This window comes from Equus asinus, chromosome 19, assembly GCF_041296235.1.
Source record: "Equus asinus isolate D_3611 breed Donkey chromosome 19, EquAss-T2T_v2, whole genome shotgun sequence".
Taxonomy (NCBI): Eukaryota; Metazoa; Chordata; class Mammalia; order Perissodactyla; family Equidae; genus Equus; species Equus asinus.
In genome coordinates, this window is record NC_091808.1 from 7,247,891 (window position 1) to 7,271,574 (window position 23,684).

A 23,684-nucleotide genomic window follows, 5' to 3' on the forward strand; every position below is an offset into this window, starting at 1 on the left:
CTTTGAACGTTATCTAAGCAGGAAACAAGACAATGATGCTCTCAACCCTGTTGGAATATATTCAAAGAAAATAGGAAAAAGAAAGAACTGATATTCAAAAAACGAAGAGGAGGAGGAATATTATTTGCAAAAGTTATGTTGTATACATGGAATACTCTGGAATATCAACTGAAAACTATTAAAAACAATATGAGAATTCAGTAGGAAGACAGACCAAAATCGAACACAATTCAGTCAGTTTTATAAGATACAACGACAAAAGTTCTCATTTATAATAACAATAAAAAGAAAACCACGAAGAAACAGATTTTAAAAAGAACTATGCCAAGGGGCTGGCCCTGTGGCCGAGTGGTTAAGTTCACACGCTCTGCTGCAGGCAGCCCAGTGTTTCGTTGGTTCGAATCCTGGGCGCGGACATGGCACTGCTCATCAGACCACGCTGAGGCAGCGTCCCACATGCCACAACTAAAAGGACCCACAATGAAGAATATACAACTATGTACCGGGGGGCTTTGGGGAGAAAAAGGAAAAAAAAAAATAAAATCTTTAAAAAAAAAAAAAAAAGAACTATGCCAAACACACAAAAAGCTCTTAAACTCTAATAAAGGACACAAAAGAAAGATTGAGTAAATGGGCATGTGTATCTTTTCTTACAGAGTAAAACTCAAAAGGCTAAAGATGTCAATTTTTTATAAATTAATCTACAAATTCAATGGAATTAATTCGATTTAAAATATCAACAGAATTTTTTTTCTTAACTTGACTTCTGATTTTAAAGTTGAAATAAAATAAATATATGGAATAGCCAGGAAAGTTCTGAAAAACACAGACGACGAGGGTTGAGGTAGGGACTGGTTTTCTCAAACCTTTAAAAGCTGTAGGAATAAACAGTCACATTTAAATCAACAAATGGCCCATAATGTCTCAAAGTATCATCCATCCAGAAATAGTTCTCAGAGGCTCGTGACATCTTCATGGAAAGCCGTGGGAACTGATGAGCGTTTCAGGCCTGCTGGCGAGGGACTGCGTTTGGGTTTGGGGATTCTCACATCCTCTAACCCTCCCAGCGCGTGCTCGGTCAGCCCCACAGCAGGCTGGCCAAAGAAAGACCTGGCTCCAGGAATCTCATCAAATTGGGATGCACTTCTATGTAAGTGGCTTGGGGACACAGACAGTCCTTGGGTGCTCTCCTGGAGGTATCTGCTTTGACATTAAGCTAGCTTTGCTGTTGATCCCTTGACTGAGAAATCCAAAGGAAAAGAAGTAATGAGGGCATTTTGCTGGTGGGGAGGAGGTTGCTTCTCATCCCTTAATCACCAGATGACTTCTTTTTAAAAATTAAAATGAGTCACAAAAGGAAAGACACTCTTGACACTGAGCTGCCTGGGGCTGATTTTGTTTTTAAGACAAGGAACTACGACAATTGTGTTTTGATCTAAAACACACATTTGACATAATTATGCGAAACATGGGCACTTTGTGAGTCCTCAACTCCTAAAATCCTTAGCTAACACCAGTCTCCTCGTGTTAATAGCTTCTTATCAAAAAATGTTATAGTACTCTCATTTTTTAAAAAAATCAAGCAATGAAAGAAAGAGGAAAAGTAAGACTTTTATTAAAGACTGGAACCCATGGAAAGAAAAACTACACAATTCATAAAACATCTTTCTTCCTTGGAACTTCTATTCCTTCGGATGCATTTTGCTGTTAAAAGAGAGAAGGAAGGGGAAGATTAGACCCAATGGCGTACGTTTCACGTTCTTACTATGGAGGTGCAGGACCAAGGATTCCTGGGTGCTGTTCCAAAAGGAATCCAAGATGGCCCCAGAGACTACAGCAACTATGCCAAGCAGCCAGCTCTTTGAACAAAGATAAGGGGTGAGAGACACATGCAGGGTTTGATCCCCGAATATGGAACTCACTCAGCGAGCTCACTGAGTGGCCCATATTTCAGGTTCACTTCTCCCGTGTGGTTGCTGGTAAGTAGGCATGTTGTCAACCCTTTCCATCAATTAAAGTCTTTGCCTTCTAGTTGGCTGCTACATATCCAGCTTCACTCCACACATGAAAAATGTACCTTAGACAAATAATCTTTGAGGGTTTGCCCTCTCTTGCTATTTTCTAAACTTGGAGATATTGGCATGAGGCAGAATATCCCAGGAAGAAAAAGAGATGCTTTGGAGACAGACAGACATCAAGAGCTAGTCTCAGTGCCAACATCCCCTCTGAGAGCAGGGCCTCTAACACCTCAGCTTCCTCATCTACAAAACAGAGATGATAGTGACAGCCTCATTTGGATTGTTGCAAGATTTACATAAGGCGATGGATGTGAAGGGTCCAAACATAGACCCAGGCACCCTTGAGAGTTCCCATCTTCATTGGTGCAGGGGCCAGGCACAAAGTGGCATTGGATGAACACTTGTTGAACAAATCGATAAAATCATGAGACTGATTCTTTCACCATGCAGTTATGGCCAAAAGGCCTAAGAATTGCCTCCTCTGCTGCTCTTAGGCATAGAGGTTAGAAATTCCACACTAATGGATGCTGCAATGTAGGGGAAAGTGAGCCCCTTGCCCTGTGGTGGTTTGGGTGCACTCCGTGTGGTGTGTGGTCTTCTGGCTATGACGTAATGAAAAAGGCAGAACTCTTCCAGCTGTAAAATCAAGAAAGTGCGAGACTTTCAAATAGATTGCATTCAATGTGAGAGTTGGGACCTGATTTTCCATAGTTCCTATTTTAGATTAGCAAATAAGAACAAAATTCAGAGCTCTTTGTTGAAATACAGTCACATGCCACATAATGGTTTTTCCAACAACAGACCAAATATACGACAGTGAGCCCATAGGACTGGTACCATGTAACCCAGGTGTGTAGTAGGCTGTACCATCTAAGTTTGTGTAAGTACGCTCTGTGACGTTCGCACAACAACGAAATTGCCTAATAATGCATTTCCCAGAATTTGTCCCCGTCGTTAAGCGGCACATGACTGCATCACCTTTCACTATCCACTCCTATGTATGGAATGATCTTCTAGCAACCTGAAAGAATCCTGGAACAGTATTTACCAAATCACAAAAGCACTCAGCTCCTAGTTGATTGCAGAAACTGAGGCAGGCTCTGAGGATTCTGTGCTCTATGAGTCTAAGTCTGTGCCTTCGGGAAGCTCCCCCACAGAAAAAGGTCATTCACAATTTGAAAAAAGTCATCCTGATTTTTGTCATGCATTCATTCATTCCTTCCAGCCTGACTGAACCCTTATTATAGTCTAGACACTGTTCTTAGCATCACGACCTTAAAATAATTAATAAGGATGACAAGGTCATCCATCCTCAAGGAGATCATGGGCTAACAGGGAGAAAACAAGTACAAAAATAATAATAAACCTTTGAAGGAACTGAGCCTGAGAGGTTAAGGGGCTGGATCACTGTCTCGAAGCTCACAAGCGGCAGAGCAGACGCGGAGCCAGGCCAGCTGATTCCAGCCAGTGGATCTGCCTCCTCACTGGACCCCTGTCCCGGCCTTACTAGACTCATCTTATGACTCTAGGAAACTCGGAGCACAGGGTGGAAATCTCCCTGCTGAACGTCATGAGAGGGCAGGGTCAGAACTGGGACTTAGGTCCAAGGCAATGTCCAGGCCAGGGCAGCAGTGTGTGGCCCTTTGTCTATGGTGACCTTAAAGAGACATTTTTTAAGTGATCAATTTATTTATAGAAATCAGATCATGAATTCATATTGCAATACATATATGGGTACACACCCAATATAATCATGTTATTAATAAATAAAATACAACCAATTCATTGAGAATTCTATTTCTCCCCCCTGAGGATGCTCTGCGAAGCAAAAAGAAATGATTTAAATTTATAAAAAAGGAAGATGATGCATCTTTGTCTTCATATGGAGCAATTTCTTGATCTCAGTGTGAAGCTGGGTTTTATTTTTAGGACGCACAGAGATTAAAAAGAAAACCTACCATTTGCATCTTTCATTCAATATGGCCTCACTGGTAAATTTTCCTTCTATTTTAGTAAAATGTCAGTTGACTTCTTTCAGATTCCAGTGGTTAAAAATTAATTATACTATGCTTAGCTGATTTTTTTTGATGAGAGAATCTCCAGAACCCAAAGCAAAGGAGTCTGTCATCTGCTCAAAAAATATTTGCTGAATGCTTGCTGCGTGTCAGGCTCTGTGCAGGGCACTGGGAGACGATGGCAAAAGAAGTTCCCTGAGCCCTGTGCCTGGGGAGGCTAGTGGAGCCAGATGGGCAGAGCAGAGACAGCAATTGCAGTGTCCTGGCATGAGGACACTAGGGAAGCCCATAAAGGGACATATCTCTGACTTGGGAGTGGGTCAGAGGTGACATCCCAAGGGAAGTGACACTGAGCAGAGACCTGAATGTTGAGGAGGAATTAGCCAGGTGGATTGACCAGGTGAAGGTCACAGCAGGAGGAAGGGCAAGTATTTCAGTCCTGCAGGAGCTTAGGGGCTAAGCAGACTTGGGAGAGATTGGCTAGAGAGGTGGGAGGGACCGGATCACCAAGGCCTTTGTGGGCCACTCTAGGGAGCTCGGACTTTACCCTGAAGGCATACAGTGTTATGTAAACCGGAAAGTCCGTGAAAGCTCAAGCTTTATTATTAACTTGTGTGTGTGTGTGCAAAAATGAATGTACATGGGACCAATCTCTATAACTGCAGGTGAAGATTTCTTTTACATGTGCCCTTCGTGATGTCCCTTTACCACTTGGGAGCCTTTAAAATCACATAGCTACATTTGCTCCAATCCTTGGTAGCTGGGAATTCATACACCCGTGAGACTCAGTGATGCTGTGTGTGTTTGGAAGACCGAGGCTCAGTCACCAGCTTCCCACAGCAGTGGGGGCAAATGGGCTGTCCCCAGCTCAGTGTCTCCCTTTCACACACCTCTGCTTTATCCCATAAGTGAAGTGGGCATTAGAGAGCATAAGTGGAGAAGGATCAGAGTCTCCTCTGTGTTTCAAGATAAACCTGAGGACAGCGTGCAGGGTGGACAGCGTGGGATCAGGACCTGAGGCAAGAAATGCAAGCAACAGTTCAGTGGTGATGGTAATGAAGTCACGGGCCAAGGCTGGAGAAAATGTGTGGATGAAATCACTAAGACCAGACCCCTGTGGATGTTAGGAGAAGACAAAGCGTAAAGAAGAGTCAATGATGCTCTAAAATTTTGAGCTTGAGAAAATTAGGTGGATGATGATGCCTTCAATTAAGCAAGGGAGCTGCAGAGGAGGCTGGCTGAGCTTCAGGAGCTCACGTGGTATCCACAGCAAGTGCACCCAGTGGGCAGTAGAAATAAGGACCTAGATCTCAGGATAGAGTGTGCTAAGAGGTGCATATTTGAAAGTAATTGCACATCATTGATAAAGTCAAGCAAGTGGGAGAGATGACGGAGTAATCTATAGAAGAAGAAATGAATTGGGTTAAGGAGATAATACAAGGAGTCACCAGTATTTAAATTATTGATCAAGAAAAGGAAGGCAGATCAGATTTCATGGATTTGAAAGATTAAAATCCGGTTGACAAAAAGCAGAAAAGTAAATGGGAGGTGAAGAGGTTGAGGCTGCAGCCGCAGACCACAATTGTGTCAATGGGCTTCTCAGAGAAGGGAGGATGGGGGGGGGAGGGGGGGGCGGGGAGGCGGTGCTGGGATGGAGAGACCGCATCAGAGGAAGGGGCCGTTCTGTTTGTTTGCTCTTAAGGTGGAGAAACTCGATCACATCAGTGGCAACAAATACAAAAGCCACAGGAAAAAGATTGAGGCTGCATAAGACTGAGGAGACGACTGAGGAAGGGCATCTGGGAAGAGACAGGAGGTGGTGGAAAGGCGAGGAGGCAGGCTGCATAGCATAGTAGAGGTGTGAGAGAAGCCATTTCAGGGCACTCACTCCAAGTAGCTTCTATTTCTAAATACACATGCTTTTACCTGTGTTCCCTTACCTCAAGGCTGTCACTCAAAGCCAGTGTTTATTCTCACTCTGTCCCGTTGGTTCGGTTCCTTCTATTTCCAGGAGGAGAGATCCTTCTCATGATCTCTAAAGGTAGGAAGGGAATGTATAGACTCTGTCACTTACATCAAGATCTAAGACAACGTGGACTATGTGACTACAAATTAATGAGAAGGACTGTGACTAGCATGACCGGAAGCCACACTGCTGAGAGAAAACCCGAGAACGTGGTAACTTCATCCCCCTTATCGAGCTCTCCTCACTCCCTCTTGCGTGGTGTCTAGCTCCATCCCATGCTTATTTCTCTCCATGTGTGCTCTGTCTCAGCCTCCACTGTAAGCCCTCGAGGGCAGGGACTGTCACATTTATCTTTCGGTCCTCCACCGGGTCTGCCCAGTGCTTGTGACACACGTTTGTTGAATTAAATTAAATTGTCATGTTCAAAGTAGTCTCTGAGATGGCTGCATCACATCTCTGTCAACGATGTTCCCAAGGCCCAAAATGTTTTTAGAATTTAGCTCTGAATTATCTTCTGAGGCATAGAAAAAGGATCAGTCCCGTTAATTTATATCCTTATAACATTTTCTTGTCCCAAATGGTATTCTCCCCATGCAGTAGCCAGCCTCCAAGATGGCCTCATGGCATTCACACTCTTGAGTATTCCCCCTCCCACATTGGACCAGATTTGGTCTGTGTGATTAATAAAATATGCAGAATGGGGTTGGCCCCCTGGCCTAGTGGTTAAGTTTGTGCACTCTGCTTCAGTGGCCCAAAGTTTGTTGGTCCAGATCCTGGGTGTGGACCCACGCACCACTCATCAAGCCGTGTTGTGGCGATATCCCACAGAGAAGAACTAGAAGGACCTACAACTAGAATATGTACTGGGACTTCAGGGAGAAAAAAGAAAAAAAAAGAAGAGGAATATTGGCAATACATGTTAGCTCAGGGCCAATCTTCCTCACCAAAAGAGCATAAATAAATTAAATTAAATTAGATACGTAGAAGTCATGATATATCACGTCTGAAATTAGGTGATAAAAGACTGTGGCTTCTGTCTTGGGTGCTCTGTTGCTTGCTCATTCTCTCTCTCTCTTTCCCTCTCTCTTGTCATTTTCTCTCAGGGAAGGCAGCTGTTATATTTTAAGGACATCCAGACAGCCCTGTGGAGAGGGAGAAACTGAAGCCATCAGTCCAAGAGCCTGTGAAGAACTGGGGCCTGCCAACAACCATGTGAGTAACATGTGAAGTGGATCCTTCAGCCCCATTCAAGACTTCAGATGAGATCACGGCCCCAGTGTACATCTCGTCTGCACGTCTGCAACCTTGTCAGAGACCTTGAGCCAGAAAAACCCAGCCAAGCTGTTTCTGGGTCCCTGACCCTCAGAAACTGTGACATAATAAACATTTGTTGTGTTAAGCTGCTAGATTTTGGGGTAATTCAACACAGAGCAATAGATAACTAACACACCCAAGTTGGTTATTAATCTGATTAATTACATTTATTTCCAGATGGCTTTTGGCTATTTCCAAAACCAAATCAGAGGACAAATATCTTCCACCATTACAGGGATTCAAAAGAATGGGCCATAGATTCTGAAGGCAATTCTAAAAGAAATGTTCAAAAAATGTTCTCAGCGGTGGTCCCCTTGTTAGAATAACTGTATATTCCCCCAAAGTGACAAGTTGGAGGAGGTCTAAAACTTAGGAGTTTTTTTCTTAAATCAAGCCTCAGGTTGTAAGTCCTAGCACTTCAAGTAAATTGGAGTATGCCTAATGAGGATCAGACACTGAGCTCAAGGAAATATTAATATCCATGTTATTCATTTTAATGAACTCTGAAATAGGAATTTCACAATTCTCTTGGAAAACAGGATGGAAAAAACAGAGGTTTTAGCCTCGGAGAGATCCGTATCAAAGCCTTGTTTCTGCCACTCACGACCAGGATCAAAGTTCTCCGTTGGCACCATAGCCTTGGACAAGTTTCCGAAACTCGGTAACCTCAGTTTGCTCATCTATAAAATGGGAAGGAACCCAGTGCCACCTCACAGAATGGTCGTGAGGGTTGAAGGAGAAAATTATGTCAAGCAACTAGCACAGGTGATTTTTTGTGTACAGTTAACGCCATGAGTTATTCCTCCTTTATTCTATGGGAGCAGGTAATACACTTTGTCTACAGAGCTATCATGAGGATTAAATGAGAAAATTGATCTGTAAAAGGGAGGAATTGCGTGAGTGTTAATTTTGTCTGCTTCCTGCAAAGTACCATTGAGGGGGGGAGGGCAAAAAGGCGATCAAGTTGGGCTTTTCAGAAAACACCCAAAGTGGGGCAGGAGAAAAGGTCAATGCCGATTTCTTGAGCCAGATGTGACATTTTTAATCCTGCTAATTTTTAAGTGAGTTTTAATGCCTCAAGCTTACTTTTTTCTTTTTTTTGTGTGAGGAAGATTGTCCCTGAGCTAACATCTGTGGGAATCTTCCTCCGCTCTGCATATAGGACCCTACCACAGCATTGTGCCCGACGAGCAGTGTATAGGTTCCCACTGGAGTCCGAGCCTGCAAACCCCGGGCCGCCAGAGCAGAGCACGCAAACCCAACCACTACACCACCAGACCAGCCTTTGCAAAGCAAGTTTATGCAGTACTGTTCTTTTCATTTTCAGTTAAAATATTTTGTATTTCATAGGTTTATCTCTATGAAATGGCTTCAACAGAGTCCAGCTTGATCAGAAAATGATCTCTTGGTGTCCTATGGAAGAAAATAGGGCCATCACCCAGTGACCATTCATAAAATTGTTCATTTCTGAATTTGTCAGGAATGAGACCTATAACACAGTAACAGCCATAAGGCAAGGCCCCTTTGACCACTTCTGGAATGGTCTGTGATTTTATTACTGATGCCCCAAATATGCCTCCTAAGCAAGGAAGCAGTGGGAGATCACCAAAGAGTTTGGCTGCCATCAGCACCAATAGGAAAAAGCCTCAGGAATGAAAGAATGTTCTCTAAGCCACAGGACACTGACCAATCCCACTTTAATGGGGAAGCCACACAAGAAGGAAAAAGGTGAGCCCTCCCTCCCTCAACTAAGACCCTTGAAGTGATGGTCAGTTTTAGTCACATAGCTGGAGGATCACAGAATTCAGCCCCATCCAGTCAGAGGAGGTTTGGTCTAGATCCGCCCAGCTACACATCATTGCATACCTGGACCCCCTACTTCAGTCATGCACCCAGGAGGGAACAAGCATGTTCAAGTCTGGGGACCCTCTCAAGGTGAAAACCAACATCATCTCCGCCTTATTGGCAGAGATGTTGGGGCCGTCATGTATGGAAAATCTCTGAATAAACATAAAGGGATATCTAAATGAAAAGTTGTATCGCTATGGCCTAGTGTTAAGAAGAGAACGAAAAATAGAAGAAACTATTTATTTCCTGGAATTACTGTAACTGTTCAAAGGTTATGTGTAGATATTTCTAGTTTTAAATGACTCACTAACAGAAAGCTTTAATATGAAGTTGTTTCAAGAAAGAAACGTTAAAAAGAACAGATTTCAGCTTACCGAGCAGATAATTGTTTCTCCATTTAGAGGATCCCAATGTGTCCCCAAAAATGAACTAAGTAAATTTAGACATCAGTATGTATCAGCACATGAAAGAGAGAAAAAGAAGAGACCGTGTAAAAAATGCAGATATTATCTGAAGGACTCAGGTGTATTATTATATAATTCATTTTTAATGAAATTAAAGACAGTATTCTATATTAAATCACCTTATATGGTATCAAACATATATGTCTAAAAAAGCATGTGGGTAAGAATAATTTACATCATTTAAATCGACCAAAAAGCTTTCCACTAGACTCAAAATTACTCCCAAATGTTGGGGGCCAGAAAGACGGAAATGTTAAATGGACTTGCAAATAGACTGCGTTTAGGTCAAATTTTGGAGTGTTCTCCCTATAATGCGTTCAGTTTAGGTGTGCACAGCTGGTCTTCATGAAGGCACTGAAAGTCCAGATAAAAACATTTCTCCACACAAAACCTTGCACATGAATGCTGACAGCACCATCATTTACAATAGACAAAATGGGGACATAACACAAATGTTGATCAACTAATGAAGGGATAAACCAAACATAGTCCCACCATACAATAGAATATTATTCGACAATGAAAAGGAACCGAGTACTAACATGCTACAACAAGTAGGAGCCTCCAAAACATTATCCTAAGTGAAATAAACCAGTCATAAAAAAACCGTCTTGTATGATTCCGCTTATATGAAACGGTCAAAATAGGCAAATCCAGAGGCACGGAAAGTAGATTAGTGGTTGAGGGGGGCTGAGGAGAATGAGGAATAGAAAATGACTGCTAATAGGGATGAGGTTTCTTTTGGAGATGATCAAAATGTTCTGGATTTAGACAGTGGAGATGGTTGTACAACCTTACGAATACACTAAAATCCACTGAACTGTACACGTGGAAAGTGTGAATTGTGTAGTACGTTAATTATATCTCAATAAAGGTGTTATTTTAAAAAGAAGAGGGGGGTCAGCCTGGTGGCACAGCAGTGAAGTTCACAGGCTCTGCTTCAGTGGCCCAAGGTTCCCCAGTTCCGATCCTAAGCACGGACCTTACACATCACTTAGCAAGCCATGCTGTGGCAGGCGTCCCACATATAAAGTAGAGGAAGATGGGCACGGATGTTAGCTCAGGGCCAATCTTCTTCAAAAAAAAAAAAAATAGAGGAGGGGACACATGACATAAGTCAGGCTGATGGAAGTAAAGCCAAGAGTTATCTCCAGTGGAGCTGGAGAGAAATGCTCCCTCTTCCTCCTAAGTTTAGAGGATAGAATCTGGAGTGGCTTGTAGCTCTGCTTCCTGCTACAGGAAGAAAGCTCGACTGCAGTTAAGGTAGAGAGAGGAGTGGGGAAGGGGGAGGCAGAGGAGAGGAGGAAATGAATGTGGCACAGATAGTGTTGAAGGACTAAGCTGAGATGTCCGTGAGGTCAACTCTTTCCTTTCCAGTCTGGGAATATGATCCAAGGAAATATTCCTTTTGACTGAGGCTGCTTCTAGTTGAATTTCTATCTCTTGAAATGAAAGACAGTCAATAAATGAAACGACTGTCGCCTCTGCTCGCCTGAGCTCAGAATTCCTGTTGAGTTATTCTTCCTCAGTGTCTCCCTTTTGGACTGTTTTGTGTCTCTTGGCTGAAACCCTAGTCAAACCTCATGCCATCCACCCCAAATCAGAAGGATTTGTCTAAAGTCAAGGTCACTCATCCCCCTGCAGTGTTAGGACTACACTCTTGATGGCGATGGCTCCATTGTGTGGTTGACTGCACATACAGAAACATTTTATCCTCTACGCATTTCACGTTCAAAATGAAAAAAATAAAAATGACCCATAATTCAAATACCTATTTGGTTAAGGAGAGGAAAATATCAGCAAATTTGGAAATTTATTTTCTTGAATTTCTTTACAGCTTTTATACTCTTTAAAATTATGTGGGGGAAAACCCAACTTCTTATATTCCAGACAGTTTCTCTCATTATATCCTCACCAGATAGTTTCCATTTGATCTAAGTCCTTATTCGTCATAATTGGGATTTTTGGTCTTATTCTCCATGACTTCCATTTTTCTTTATACTATATTTCTTTCTCTGGAAATTCATCTATATTCTACATATGTTTTTCAAGTGATCTTTATTTTCATTACTCTGGGATTTTTTTTTCAGTTTTATTTCTTCTATTTCCTCCTTCCAACAATGATTTATTTGTTCTATGTCTAGATTCATCCTAGTCTATGTGGTCTTTCATGTCTGTAATATCACTATTTATTTCACTTGAAAATAGTTAACAGCTGTTTTCTAATTTCTTTTTCTGTTTCATGTAAGAAATCTATTTTAGAGTTTCCAAGAGTTACTTTATATCTCCATCTGTTTTCTCTTCTTTCTTCTGAATTGAAGAATTCTTTAAGGAATTCTCTTTTTTTATTTTTTCCTAATTCTTTACGATCTCCTAATCTTTGAGGAAAAGCAAACTGGGAGTTTATTTTATACTCTTGTTTGTTTCGGGGGCTAAGTTAACTTAGTGTCAGTCTTCTTACAAAGGTTGAGGTTGGAAGAATAATGAGTGGTCTTCGCTGTGCAATTAGAGAGTTGCAACAGATTTGTGAGTTGCACAAACAATCAGAACCAACTTCCCAAATCAGCCATGGAAAAGAGGTTAAATTAGGGGGACATTTATTAATTAATTTCAGTTGTGTTAAAGGTCATAGACTGAACCAGAATCCATTTCTCTCAACACTCACCACCAACTCCTAGTTCCAGTTAGCACTCTATCTCACCTGTCCTGCCAGCCTCCTAGCACCCCCATCTACTCTGACCTAGTTCCAATCTATTCTTCATCTATTCTGTCGCCATCCTACTTAGAATCCTTCAATAGTCCCATTGCCATTAGGATCAAGCCAGGGATCCTTGACGTGACCCAAGAGGTCCATCTTGACCTGGCTGTTGTTCCTTTCCAGCCCCATCCCTCTCTCCCTCCATGTTTTGCTCATTCCAGTCAATGGATTTCTGTCTATTTCAACCCTCCAGCTTCTCTCACACTTTCGGGTACTCCTATATGATCTCCCCTGAGCTTGAAATCTCTTTTCCTCCCTCACCCTTACACCCTGTGCCTTTGTCCTGATGTCCACCCACCCCCTAATTCTTGGTTCGAGCTCAGTTCCCCAGGGAAGTTCTGTTTGCCTCCCACACGATATTCCATCTTTTCCCCACATGCTCCGACATGCTTGCCTGTAGCCAGAGCAACCCCTGTTTAACAGACGTCCCCCAGACTCAGTTATAAACTCCACCAGGGCCGGGACTTTTCTTGTCTTGCTCCTCACTGCCTCCCGAGGTTTTCCCATATAAACCACAAAATCAACACAAACAAAATGCTTGTGAAATGATATGCTTGGTCCCTGTCATTGCTGGGCCACGAGCGTGTGAGTGTGTTAGCTGTGAAACATATTTGGTTTCCTAGATACTTCAGCAGAGTCTGGAACAGGAGGCCCTTGGTACTGGCCTAGGACCAAGAAAATAGGATCCTGGGGAAATCACCTGGGGATGATTCTCAAAAGCTGCCAGTGTGAACAAGATCAAGCAATGAGGAGATGCTCAAGGGAACACTGTGTGGAGAAAGTCCTAAAAACATGTGCAGAGTTCTCTTTCCAGCAATGAAACCATCCCTTATACAGGAGCTCCTCGGTCACTAGTTTCAGTGCTCCCTAATTCTAAAACGGACTCCTATACAAAATATTTAAGGCGTGGATGTGTTAATAATATGGGATTATCAACTTTTATGTATAATTCTTGAAGTTGAAATGGTACAGTCTTATAATGTTATTTTCACTACAGAATTAAATCTTCAAAACCTGAATAAAAACATGAGTAGAGAAGGAGGTTGTTGGACAGATTCAGGGTATAATGGTAGAAATATTTAAAAAATACCTGTCAAGAATGTTATTGCATTATGAATAAACAAATAATGTAACAGCTATGTTTTTATTCCTATTAGAGTCAAGAGGCTCCTTCCTCATATTGTGCCCTTGACCATTTATTCCTCAGTTTTCTTGTATTCATTCAACAAGTATTTACCAAGCATCCACTCTGCATCAAACATTGTCCTAGACTGACGAAAACAGATTCCCCATCCTCATGAGTCATACATTCTAGTAAGGAAAGCAATCAATAAACAGACAGACAAATAAATATGTAACATAACTTTAAGTCAGAAATTTATACCATTAATTTTACAGTATGATCACAAATCAATTTCAATTGCAGGAAAAAAGACGTGTCCAGCCATTCCCTGAGCATCTGTTAGGTACCAGATGCTGAATCAGATCTTTCATGGCCATCAACTTACTCAATTCTCTCAACAATCTGTCAGGTGGTCTTTATTCCTGGCATTTAACAGAGGAAGAAGCTGCAGACCCTGAAGGCTGAGCATCCTGACCTCAGCTGCAGAGCTGGTAAACAGTTTTGAACACGGGTCCAACAAAAAATGCCCCTCTTCGCTCCACTAAACCACAATGCCAATGAGCCACATACTTAGATCTAAGACTTCGAAGATTTGCTAATTGGTACTTTAAGCTCTCTTTCCCTAATCTCAGGGAAACAGAGAGAGGGACAGAGAAAATGAAAGATTAGGCTGGAAGAAGTAAGGGATATTGAAAACGAGATTGTAGGGGTTAAAGAGAGAATCCAGCTGAATACGCCGCGCTGGGCTTGCCCATGCCTGGGTGATGTTCCCCTAGTCTATCACACCAGTCTGCTTGTCACAGCCCCTAAGAGGTGCTGTCCTGGAGGACACCAAGCCCCTGGTCATACCTCTTCGCTGCTGCTAGACTCAGAGCTGGAGGACCAGCTACAGCGAACCCACACGTCCTGCACCTGCTGGGCGGATACCCACACAGTGCTTCTGCAAACCGCTGCTGGCTGGAAAAGGCAAAACCATGAGTTATATCTTCAGCAGCCTACAGAAAGGGCAAGAAACAAGGCAATACTGTAGGGCTTGACAAAATGATGCAGACAGATAGGAAGAATTCACAGAGGCATTTCGATTTTCCCAAAATGAAAATTTCTTAAGACCTAAGCAGAAACAAATGAAATATTTAAATATCTCTTAGGCACTTGATACATTATGGGTCCCGGGGCCGGGGGGGGGGGGGGGGGGGGGGGGGGGGGGGTAGCAAAGGTTCCCTTTGTGAGCACTGAGTGGGCTGCCTTGGATCATTTCCCCTTCGAACAAAAAGAAACAAGAAGAACCCAGAGGACTTTGCTCTCCTTGCCTTTGGCCTCAGATTTCCTTAGAAACAGACGCTTGTGACCCTTGGATTTGGGTCCTTTGTAAAACAGAGTCGCGGAGAAAAGTTTCATGGAGAAAACAGAGCAAAGCACCCCCCTTTCAGAATTTACATTGTTGCGAAGCGACCCTTCCTAACCAAACTGATAAAGTAACAAAACCTTGAGAACTCCTGCGTCTTAATGTAAACACCTTGGCAAGCAAATTTGGGGTTGATGGTGCCAGCCTGTTGAGGCTGGACTTAACCAACTGTTGGACTATGTTGTGGTCACTGAAGATACCCAAATGAACGTGCCATGGTCCTGACCCGATGGAGCCCAGGCCTGGGGGGGGGAGGGCGGGCTTTAACAGATATTACTTAACTGTCAACTACAAAATAACGCCACTCACACCAGGAACACAGTTGGTGTTTTAAATTCACTTAAAATAGAACAAAATGTCTCTGGGATTTTTCTTTGGTATTGACCTCTTTGTATTGCCTTTGTCTGGAACCATCATTATCCCCATTTTGAAGAGCAGGAAATTGAGGCAAGAGAGGTTCAATAATTTGCCAAGATCGCTCAGGACCATGGGCTCCAGAGCTCAAGTCCGTAACCACTGAGTCGCTCTGCCCCAGCCCAGGAACACAGTGTGGCCACAGTCAGTGGCGCCTCCCAGTGTGACCGGATGCCAGGCAGTGGCCAAGCTCTCGGCGTGACTTTGAGTCAACTCAAGGTCGTGGAAGAAGATAGGCACTTCTCCACGTCAGTGCCTTTCCCACCACACTTACCACATAGTAGCCCCTCTGGAAGTCACAGGTAGCAGGGTCTTCTCCAGAATCCCTCCTGCACGTCGTCTCTCGAATGCTGAACACTATATCCATGCTCAAGCTGTCTTCATCCAGGACGTTGACCTTCATGAAAACAAAGCATCAGTTTGCCAAAGATGTGTTTCTGAAGTTCACAATGCTAGACATGTTTCTCCCTGAACAACGAGAAAAAGTTACAGAAGCTCCCACCATTAAAACTATAAACTGTCTTTGCAATCCCCTGTTTCTATGCCCTCATTCTGAAGATCAGAGGAAGAAGTGTTTTACCAAAGGCAATCTGTTCATGAGAAAATGGAACCAGAGTATATGTGTCCTAACCCCAAGGTAGACGTTGCTTCTAATGACCTACCTTTACCATTGATCCCCATTATTTGCAGTGTCCATATTTGCCAATTTGCCTACTTGCTAAAATTTATGTATAACCCCCACATCAATACCCAGGGTCCTTTCACAGTCATTCATGGACATGCGCAGAGCGGCAAAAAACTTGTCACCCAATGCACACATTCCCAACTGGGATCAGACAAGGTGACTCTCTCTTCTTGTTTCAGCATCTACTGAGGACAAGTGTCATTTTCGTGGTCTATTTCACGTCATGTTTTTCTCATTTTGGTGTTATTTGCTGTTTAAAATGGTCCCCAAGTGTTGTGCTGAAGTGCTGTCTAATACTCCTAAGTACAAAAAGGCTGCGATGTGCCTTATGGAGAAAATACGTGTGTTAGAGAAGCTTTGTTCAGGCACGAGTTTCAGTGCCATTGGCCATGAGTTCAATGTTAAGAAATCAACATACATATTAAATAAGGCGTCCTTAAACAGAAACACACATGAAACAAGGTTACGTGTTGATTCTTGCGAAAATATTATGACCAGAGACTTGCAGGAACCTAACCCTGTATTACCCCAGAGCATCACTTCGGTCTTCACTAATTTAGTGTTTGCACAGTCTTTATAGAATGTGAATATCGCAAATAATGAGAATCGATTGTAGGTTTTTTGATTCTTGTTTTTGGTGAAGAAGATTTGCCCTGAGCTAACATCTATGTCAGTCTTCCTCTATTTTGTATGTGAGATGCCTCCACAGCATGGCTGATGAGTGATGTGTAGGTCTGCATCCAGGATCAAACCCATGAACCCTGGGCCACCAAAGCAGAGTATGCAGAACTTTAACCACTCAGCCATGGGGCAGGCCCCGACTGTAGGTATCTTTAAGCATCAATTTCCTAAAAGAATGCTCCATAATTTCTTAATAATTCCTGAAATAAGTAAGTAGCAGCAAGTACATCTCAGCTGTGTGGGGTAATCCAGCCCCACTTCCTGCTCCATCAGTTCTGATCTATGAATGAGATTACACGATTTTCTACTCCTTCCCACCAAGGGCAGGATCCTGGGGGAAGCTTCCCAGCTTTCAGATGAATCCATGATGTTCTGAAGACATGGAAGTCTCGTGACTTATTGAGTGCCCATTGTGTCTCCAGCACTAGGGGCAGAGCTCAGATTCCAGTGAGAGTATCACACAGCAAACACATTAATGAAAACTCAACAAGATCATTCCAGATGGTTATGATGCTATGAAGGAAAAACAACATGGTAATGGGTGGGGAGGAAGCAGCGGTTACTTTAGTGATGATACCTGAAAATTCCTCCCCAGGAAGGGATATTTCAGCTGAGACTTAAAGGAGCCTCTCAGGGGAGAAGAAAGCAGAGCCAATGTCCTGGCGCAGAACCAGTCTGGCTGTTGTGACTGAAACAAAATGAGCAAGAGGAGAACCCTACACCATGATGTGGGAGGGAGAGAGCGTGTTGGATCATCTGTGTTACGTAGTCCACAGGAAGGTGTTTAGACTTCATTCTCATTGCAACAAGAAGCTCTCAGAGAGATTTAAGAGAGAAGATCTGAGTCACCATGTCTGCTGCAAGGAGAGCATACTGGGGCAGAAACAAGATGGCAGCAGGGAGGCCAGCTGGAAGCCCGCCATGGTCCACGCCCCATAACATCCCCAGGCTCCAAAAATCTCTTCCGTTTTAGTTCTTCAACCCACCTGGTGGCAAATTTGAGTGAACATCACATTCATCCTATGGCTCAGTGAGGAGAGAGATGGTGACAGGACAACAGGCAGGGAATTCCAGGCACCTGAGAAAATCTCGTTTTGGAAATCAACGGCAAACGCCAAGCCTGGGATGGGGGTCCCCATGTCTCCTCCCAACACAGGACGGGGAGTGTGGATACAAGTAGAGTTTCTTGAAAACAAGCAGGACTGAAAACTCAGCCTCGCCATTATTTATTCCCTCCTTTGTTTATATTTTAAATTATTGGCTGTTAAATCTGAGTCTCATAAAAATAAAGGCCTCTTCCACCAGCGGGCGCGTCTTGTTCGGGCTCTCCACCCCAGATCACGCTTCAGCAATTCCCCTTAAAGCCATTTGATGAAAGCAAACTGGGGACCCAAAACCTTAACAAAAAAGATGCAATTGTGGGTTTTGTGAGTACTGATAATTTTGTTAAACTCTGAGATGACTTTGCAACCTTTTTTGTGTCTTTAATCACTTTTAAGCACTCTTTCCAGAATATGGAGAAAAGCCTAACAGATTCGCTTTTTCATCAGAACTCACTTTCCGCCGGTGAATTTCTGCTCTGAGTTGCTTGAAAAACGTAGGACCGCTTGAAGGCTCAACAAGAAACCAACTGTAGAAAATCCAGAAGCCAGGACTGTTGCGGAAATAAACCGTGGTGCTTTCCAGGGTGGTCCTGTTTTGCTTAAAAAATATTTTATACCTTCATATGAATAGAAAAAGAGCCAAAAAGATATCTTCCCACGTGTTCATAGTGGGTGTCTCAGAGGAGTGGATAATGGATGTTACTTTCGGTTTTCTCTTTCTTGTATGTTCTGACTTTTTATGATGAGCATATATTTTTTATTTCAAAAAGTAATAAAAATATGCAAGCAATAAAAGACCCATAACAATTCCTTTCGATGATTGTAATGGTTAATTTAACGTGTCAACTTGGCTGGACCACAGTGCCCAGATATTTGGTCAAACACTATTCTGGATATTTCCGTGCAGGTGTTTTATGGATGAGATTAACATTTAAATCGGTGGACTCTGAGTAAACCAGACTGCCCTCCATAACGTGGGTGGGCCCTGTCCAATCAGTTGAAGGCCCGACTAGAACAAAGACTGACTTTCTCTGAGCAAGAAAGAATTCTGTCAGCAGACTGCCTGCCTACTTGCAGATTTTGGATTTACCAAACCTCCACAGTAGCGTGAACCAATTCCTTAAAATAAATCTCTCCCTCTCTTTCTCTCATTTTATATATATATAAATATATATATGATACACACACACACAAATGTCCTTCATAGCACATTTGTATATGTTTGTAACATGTATGTGCATAAATATGTGTGTGCATGTATATGCATACAGTACTTATATACATATATACACACACACTTATTCTATTGGTTCTGTTTCTCTGGAGAAGCCTAACACAGTGATCATTCAGGTTTCCTAAACTAACCCCTTATTACTGGAAAAAGGCAAAGATCAGGTAGAGCTGGCTGAGAATAATTTAGAAAGGCAAAAAAGCAAAATATGCAAAGATAAAAGGCGAAAATGGACGGAAATGGGCACGACCTCATGAAGGATTCCAAACCTTCTGTGGCTTTGCTTTCAAAGGTCCCCGACTCCATCCACGCCCCACCTCCTTGCAGCCGCGTGAAACTCGCTGCCTGCTTCCCACAGTCCCTGTCTGGGCTTCCTCCCTCCCATCCCACCCCGGGCTGCAGCTAGAGAGATGCTCACAAATGCAAAGGGCTTCATGCCTTTTCTGTTTCAAGGCTTCCCCACCCCACCCCCCAGCAGGGGCCACCCATTGTCTTTAAAATAGCCCCCAAACTTCTCCAGATTATGCCCTAGGCATGTCCCAACTCAGGCCCACCTCTCTGACTTCACCCCCCCACACACAGTTGGCTCTAGCCAGACCCTCTGTCAGGGCCTTCTGTCCTTCAGGACCCTCCTACTGCTCTTCCCATGGCTGGAACTTCTTGTCACTGAATGAGTCTTAACTCAAATATGGCAGCCTCTGGGGGGACTTCTGCCCCATCTGATGGCTGCCTGAGCCCCAGCCCCAGTCCAGACTCATCCATCCATCAACCTGTTTTCTCCACAGCATCCTCCACTCTCTGAAACCAACTTCGTCTAATGATGGAATTGTACACCCCCCACCCCTTTCTTCCTCCCCTCCTCTCCCTCCACTCCATTTCTTTCTCTCCTCAGTAGAACCTGAGCCTTATGAAAGCACAGCCTCATCCATCTTCTTCTCTGTGTCCTCCTGTCCTTTCTCCAGGACTTCTGTCCCCTGAGGGAACAGGGTGAGTGAGCCTAATGCCAACAGTGCAGCAAGGAAGCGACGGTTGCTGAAGTCATGTTGCCTCACCTTTCCCAGCCTTTTTTAAACTTGGAGCCCAAGAGGTGAATAATTTGAAATCAGTTGCAAGAATATTTGATCCAGTTCATCGCTAAAACCCAATGGTTCTTAACCCTGACCGCACATTAGAATGACCAGGAGAGCATGTAAGAATATGGTCCCCACTCTCAGAGACTGTGGTTCAGTTAGTGGAACATCCTTCCTGAACATCAGGGATATTTCAAGCTCCCAGGTGACGCTGATGAGCAGTGGGGTCGAGAGCCATTGGGATTATTAAGCAATATAATGCAGGGATAATGTACCAGGGCCTGACCCTTTGCTCTGAGTCCACTGAATTCTACCCCAAACCTCCAGCACATATATAGACATGACTAAACCACTTATTTCCTTTGGACATATTCCTAGAAGAAAAGCTATGAGATCAAAAGTTTTAAATATTTGCTATTTTTAATATTTAACGTGCCTGTAAATATGTTTAACACATAGTTCCAAATTGCTTTCCAAAGATAGTTTTACCGAATTCCATTCTCTCTAACAGTGTTTGAGATTTCTTTTCGAGCTTGTTATTCTTTTTCATCTTGTTATCTTAATTCTGATTTTTTGGGTTATCGGACAAGTTGAATATATTTTTTTAAATGTTTCACACTCACTGGCGTTTCTTCTTTGGAGAGCTGTTTGTACCTTCAGTGCAGTGAGCTCTTCCTTCATCTCTCTCCCGAGGACTTGGCTCACCTCTGAGTCTCTTTTGTGTCTACTAACATGGAGAGAATTGGTATATTTGGGGCCGTCCTTAGGGTGTTTGCAGAAGGCATGGCTAACACGTACAATAAAGAAAATGTGAACCACTCCTAAGAGAAAGGAAATAGCACCAGGAGAGAGCAAAGGAGGAGGGAGAAGAAATCTCCCGATGGGAGAAGAAAGGAAGTTTCCATGGAAGGCGCATGGTGAACGTAGCTTGACCAATGAATCTGGATAATCAGAAAAGGCTGGGGAGAAGCAAAAATGGACAGACTTCCAGAGAGAAGAGTGACATACAGGAGGCAGAGAGGGATCTCATTTTCTGCTCATGAAAGATCACAAACACGTATATGGAAGTGTGTTTATAGGCAGGTGCATGTGTGTCTGGGCTCGGGTCTATGACACCAAGATGGCGCACATGCCAGCATGCACCCTCGGTGTTGTGCCTCATGCCAGTTCATCTCCACAGGCCAGATTTCCACAGCGTCAGTGACGGGTTCTCTCAGGTCTTGTCCTCATGCTCTTACTGGTTTAATTAACTACGACTTTTCTTCTGTAGCAAACACTCATTAAATTACAAATAAATTTGAACTGTTCGTCTGCAAGCTGGGCAAGAAGACACCAATCACCCACACTGCAAGTGGATGTCATTAAATGCAAAAGATGGAGGCCGATACAGCCAGTGTGCAGGGAGGGGGGTTCTTTATTCTGGTGCAGCGCTTTTCCAGAAGGAATTCACCTTTCACTTTGGCAGCTAACTGCACGTATCTCTCAGGGCCTCCACACCATGACATCCAGGCTGGGTGAGGGACCCTACTCTGGCCCCGACAGCCTTGTTCTGAGCAGGCACCTAACCAAATCATAGCCCATCATCTCCATGACCTATGACCCAGTGAGAAAAGAAGTGGGACAATTCGATTAATTCCCTGGGAATCTGGAAATGAGAAACTGAGCCAGTTTCTGAAGAAGAAGTGTCAGATGAACATACTGTATTTGGGCACTGGGGCTAGGAGACCATGAGCCGTGTGCTCTTCACGGGATGAGAGGGAGCAAGTTAAGCGTGAGCTAAGGTGGCAGCAGCAGGGAGCAGAGAAGAGGGCAGACAGACAGAGAGACAGCAGTGGCCTTCTGGCCCCCTCGAGGGAGTAGTTGCTGCCTGGACTCCTGGCTGTCTCCACGCTGGCTCCATGTGGCCTGGCTGCATAGAGTTCTCATTTGTAGGACCCACAACTTTATAGGATCTCCCCCACCCCCCATCGTAACCTAAACTAGCTTGAGGACATTTCTGTTCCTACAGGAGCTCCTCTGGGAGACAAAATCCCCCGGGATCCCGAAGGAGGGAGGGACTTGCTGTCTAGGTTTTGCATTTCCTTTGAAGGATATTTCTACGTTTATCACAGACTTCATCACTGGCAGCCCAAGAAAATTCGTCTTTCCCTATTTCCCAAGGCTAACAGAAAACAGACTCTTACTAAATTGACACAGGAAGGCAGATTTCTGTAGTTCCAAAGCCAGAAGTTATTTCCTATAAGTATTAAGAGCAGAACCACTGAACTTGAAAAAGCTTCCCTTCTAATAAACGAGTGGTTCTTAATAAAACATCTCAAGAGGAACCGTGGAGACGTGGGATACAAAAGCAAGACGTGCCAAGGGTGACATCTGGAAATAGGCAATGAGGCCAGAGGGAAAAATACAGCCGAAGAATCAGGCACCCGAAGTAGCTCAAGGGCCTTACGACAATCATCGTAATGAAATCTTTTCTGTCTCAAAAAGCAGGATGAAACAGACGACTAGCTATTATCTTTTTAAACTGGAAAAATTAAAAAAGTGTACCCAAGGAACTGACGAAAGAAAAAAAACAACAGAAAGCAGCATGAAGAGGAATGGAGACGACCTGACGGGCACTTACTCTTTTTATTGAGCTTCTGAACGCCCGAAACAGATATGGACTCAGGGACCGAGAATTCACTTTTGCCACAGAGGCGCTGAGGGCTTCCGTCAAGGAGGACGGGTCATAGTCATAAACCGGGAAACCTGAACACACAAACGCATGAGGACACAGTGAGACAAGACACCGGGCCCGGGCAGCTGCCATGGTTAAGTGCATTGAGTTCCTTACCTGCACAAGACCAGTAGCTCATTCCAAGAGCAAACACCATCAACAGCTTCGTCACCATCATCTCCATTCTGGGATGAATAATTTTAATTCAGAGCTGGGGCGATTGGCTCTGTGCGTTTGGGGGTGGCCTGTCCTCCCGAAAGCTGCTCTTTATCAATCATGACCTGGTTTGCTCTCTCCCACTGGAGCAGTCCGTGGCTTAAACAGAAACGATTGATCCTGGGGTGAATATTTACTGCTGGCTTTTCCTATGGAGAGGTGCCAGTTTGAGGCCACTTTTGAAGTTTTGACCTCAACTTGGGACTTTAGCCCACAGCGAAAGACATTAACAGGCTCGGGGACTCCATGTGGGCTGTTTGTTTTTCTCTCTTTGAATTTCATCCACATGCATGCACTGCTTATTTCTCTTTATTTTAATTTCATTTTGGGGGAAAGGGGTGTAATTCTCATTTTCTGCAAAATGGTTCATTTTCAACTGTCTGTTTAGCTCCTTCTCATGTTCCTAAAGATCTTGCAGTTGACCGCTTATGAAAATTGTGGGGTTATTTCAAGATCGTTCTGGAAATTATGACTAAAAAAAAATAATTTAATCTGTAGGACCAAAAAATTCCAAGGGAGTATACATATATATGTATGATAAAAGGCTGTGACACACCTTCCTGTCCACCATGCTTCTCTGCTGCGGACATTGTTGCCCTTCACCTGGATAATAAGTGTTTGCATAGTGATGCTTCTCACGCACTGTAAGATCCCAAGGTA

The 23,684-nt window shown here is 43.5% G+C and overlaps 1 protein-coding gene across 1 annotated transcript; it reads right to left on the reverse strand.

Moving 5' to 3' along the window:
- Nucleotides 1–1,591: 1,591 nt before the first annotated feature.
- On the reverse strand, nucleotides 1,592–23,185 carry SPP2 (secreted phosphoprotein 2). The gene is made up of 7 exons (XM_014862583.3): nucleotides 22,926–23,185; nucleotides 22,716–22,840; nucleotides 15,600–15,722; nucleotides 14,356–14,463; nucleotides 9,536–9,590; nucleotides 5,974–6,068; nucleotides 1,592–1,704 (listed from the first exon to the last, which is right to left on the reverse strand). Exons 1-6 carry the CDS (start codon nucleotides 22,990–22,992, stop codon nucleotides 6,007–6,009), a joined length of 540 nt encoding a protein of 179 aa, XP_014718069.1. The 5' UTR covers nucleotides 22,993–23,185; the 3' UTR covers nucleotides 1,592–1,704; nucleotides 5,974–6,006.
- Between the last annotated feature and the right edge of the window lie 499 nt (nucleotides 23,186–23,684).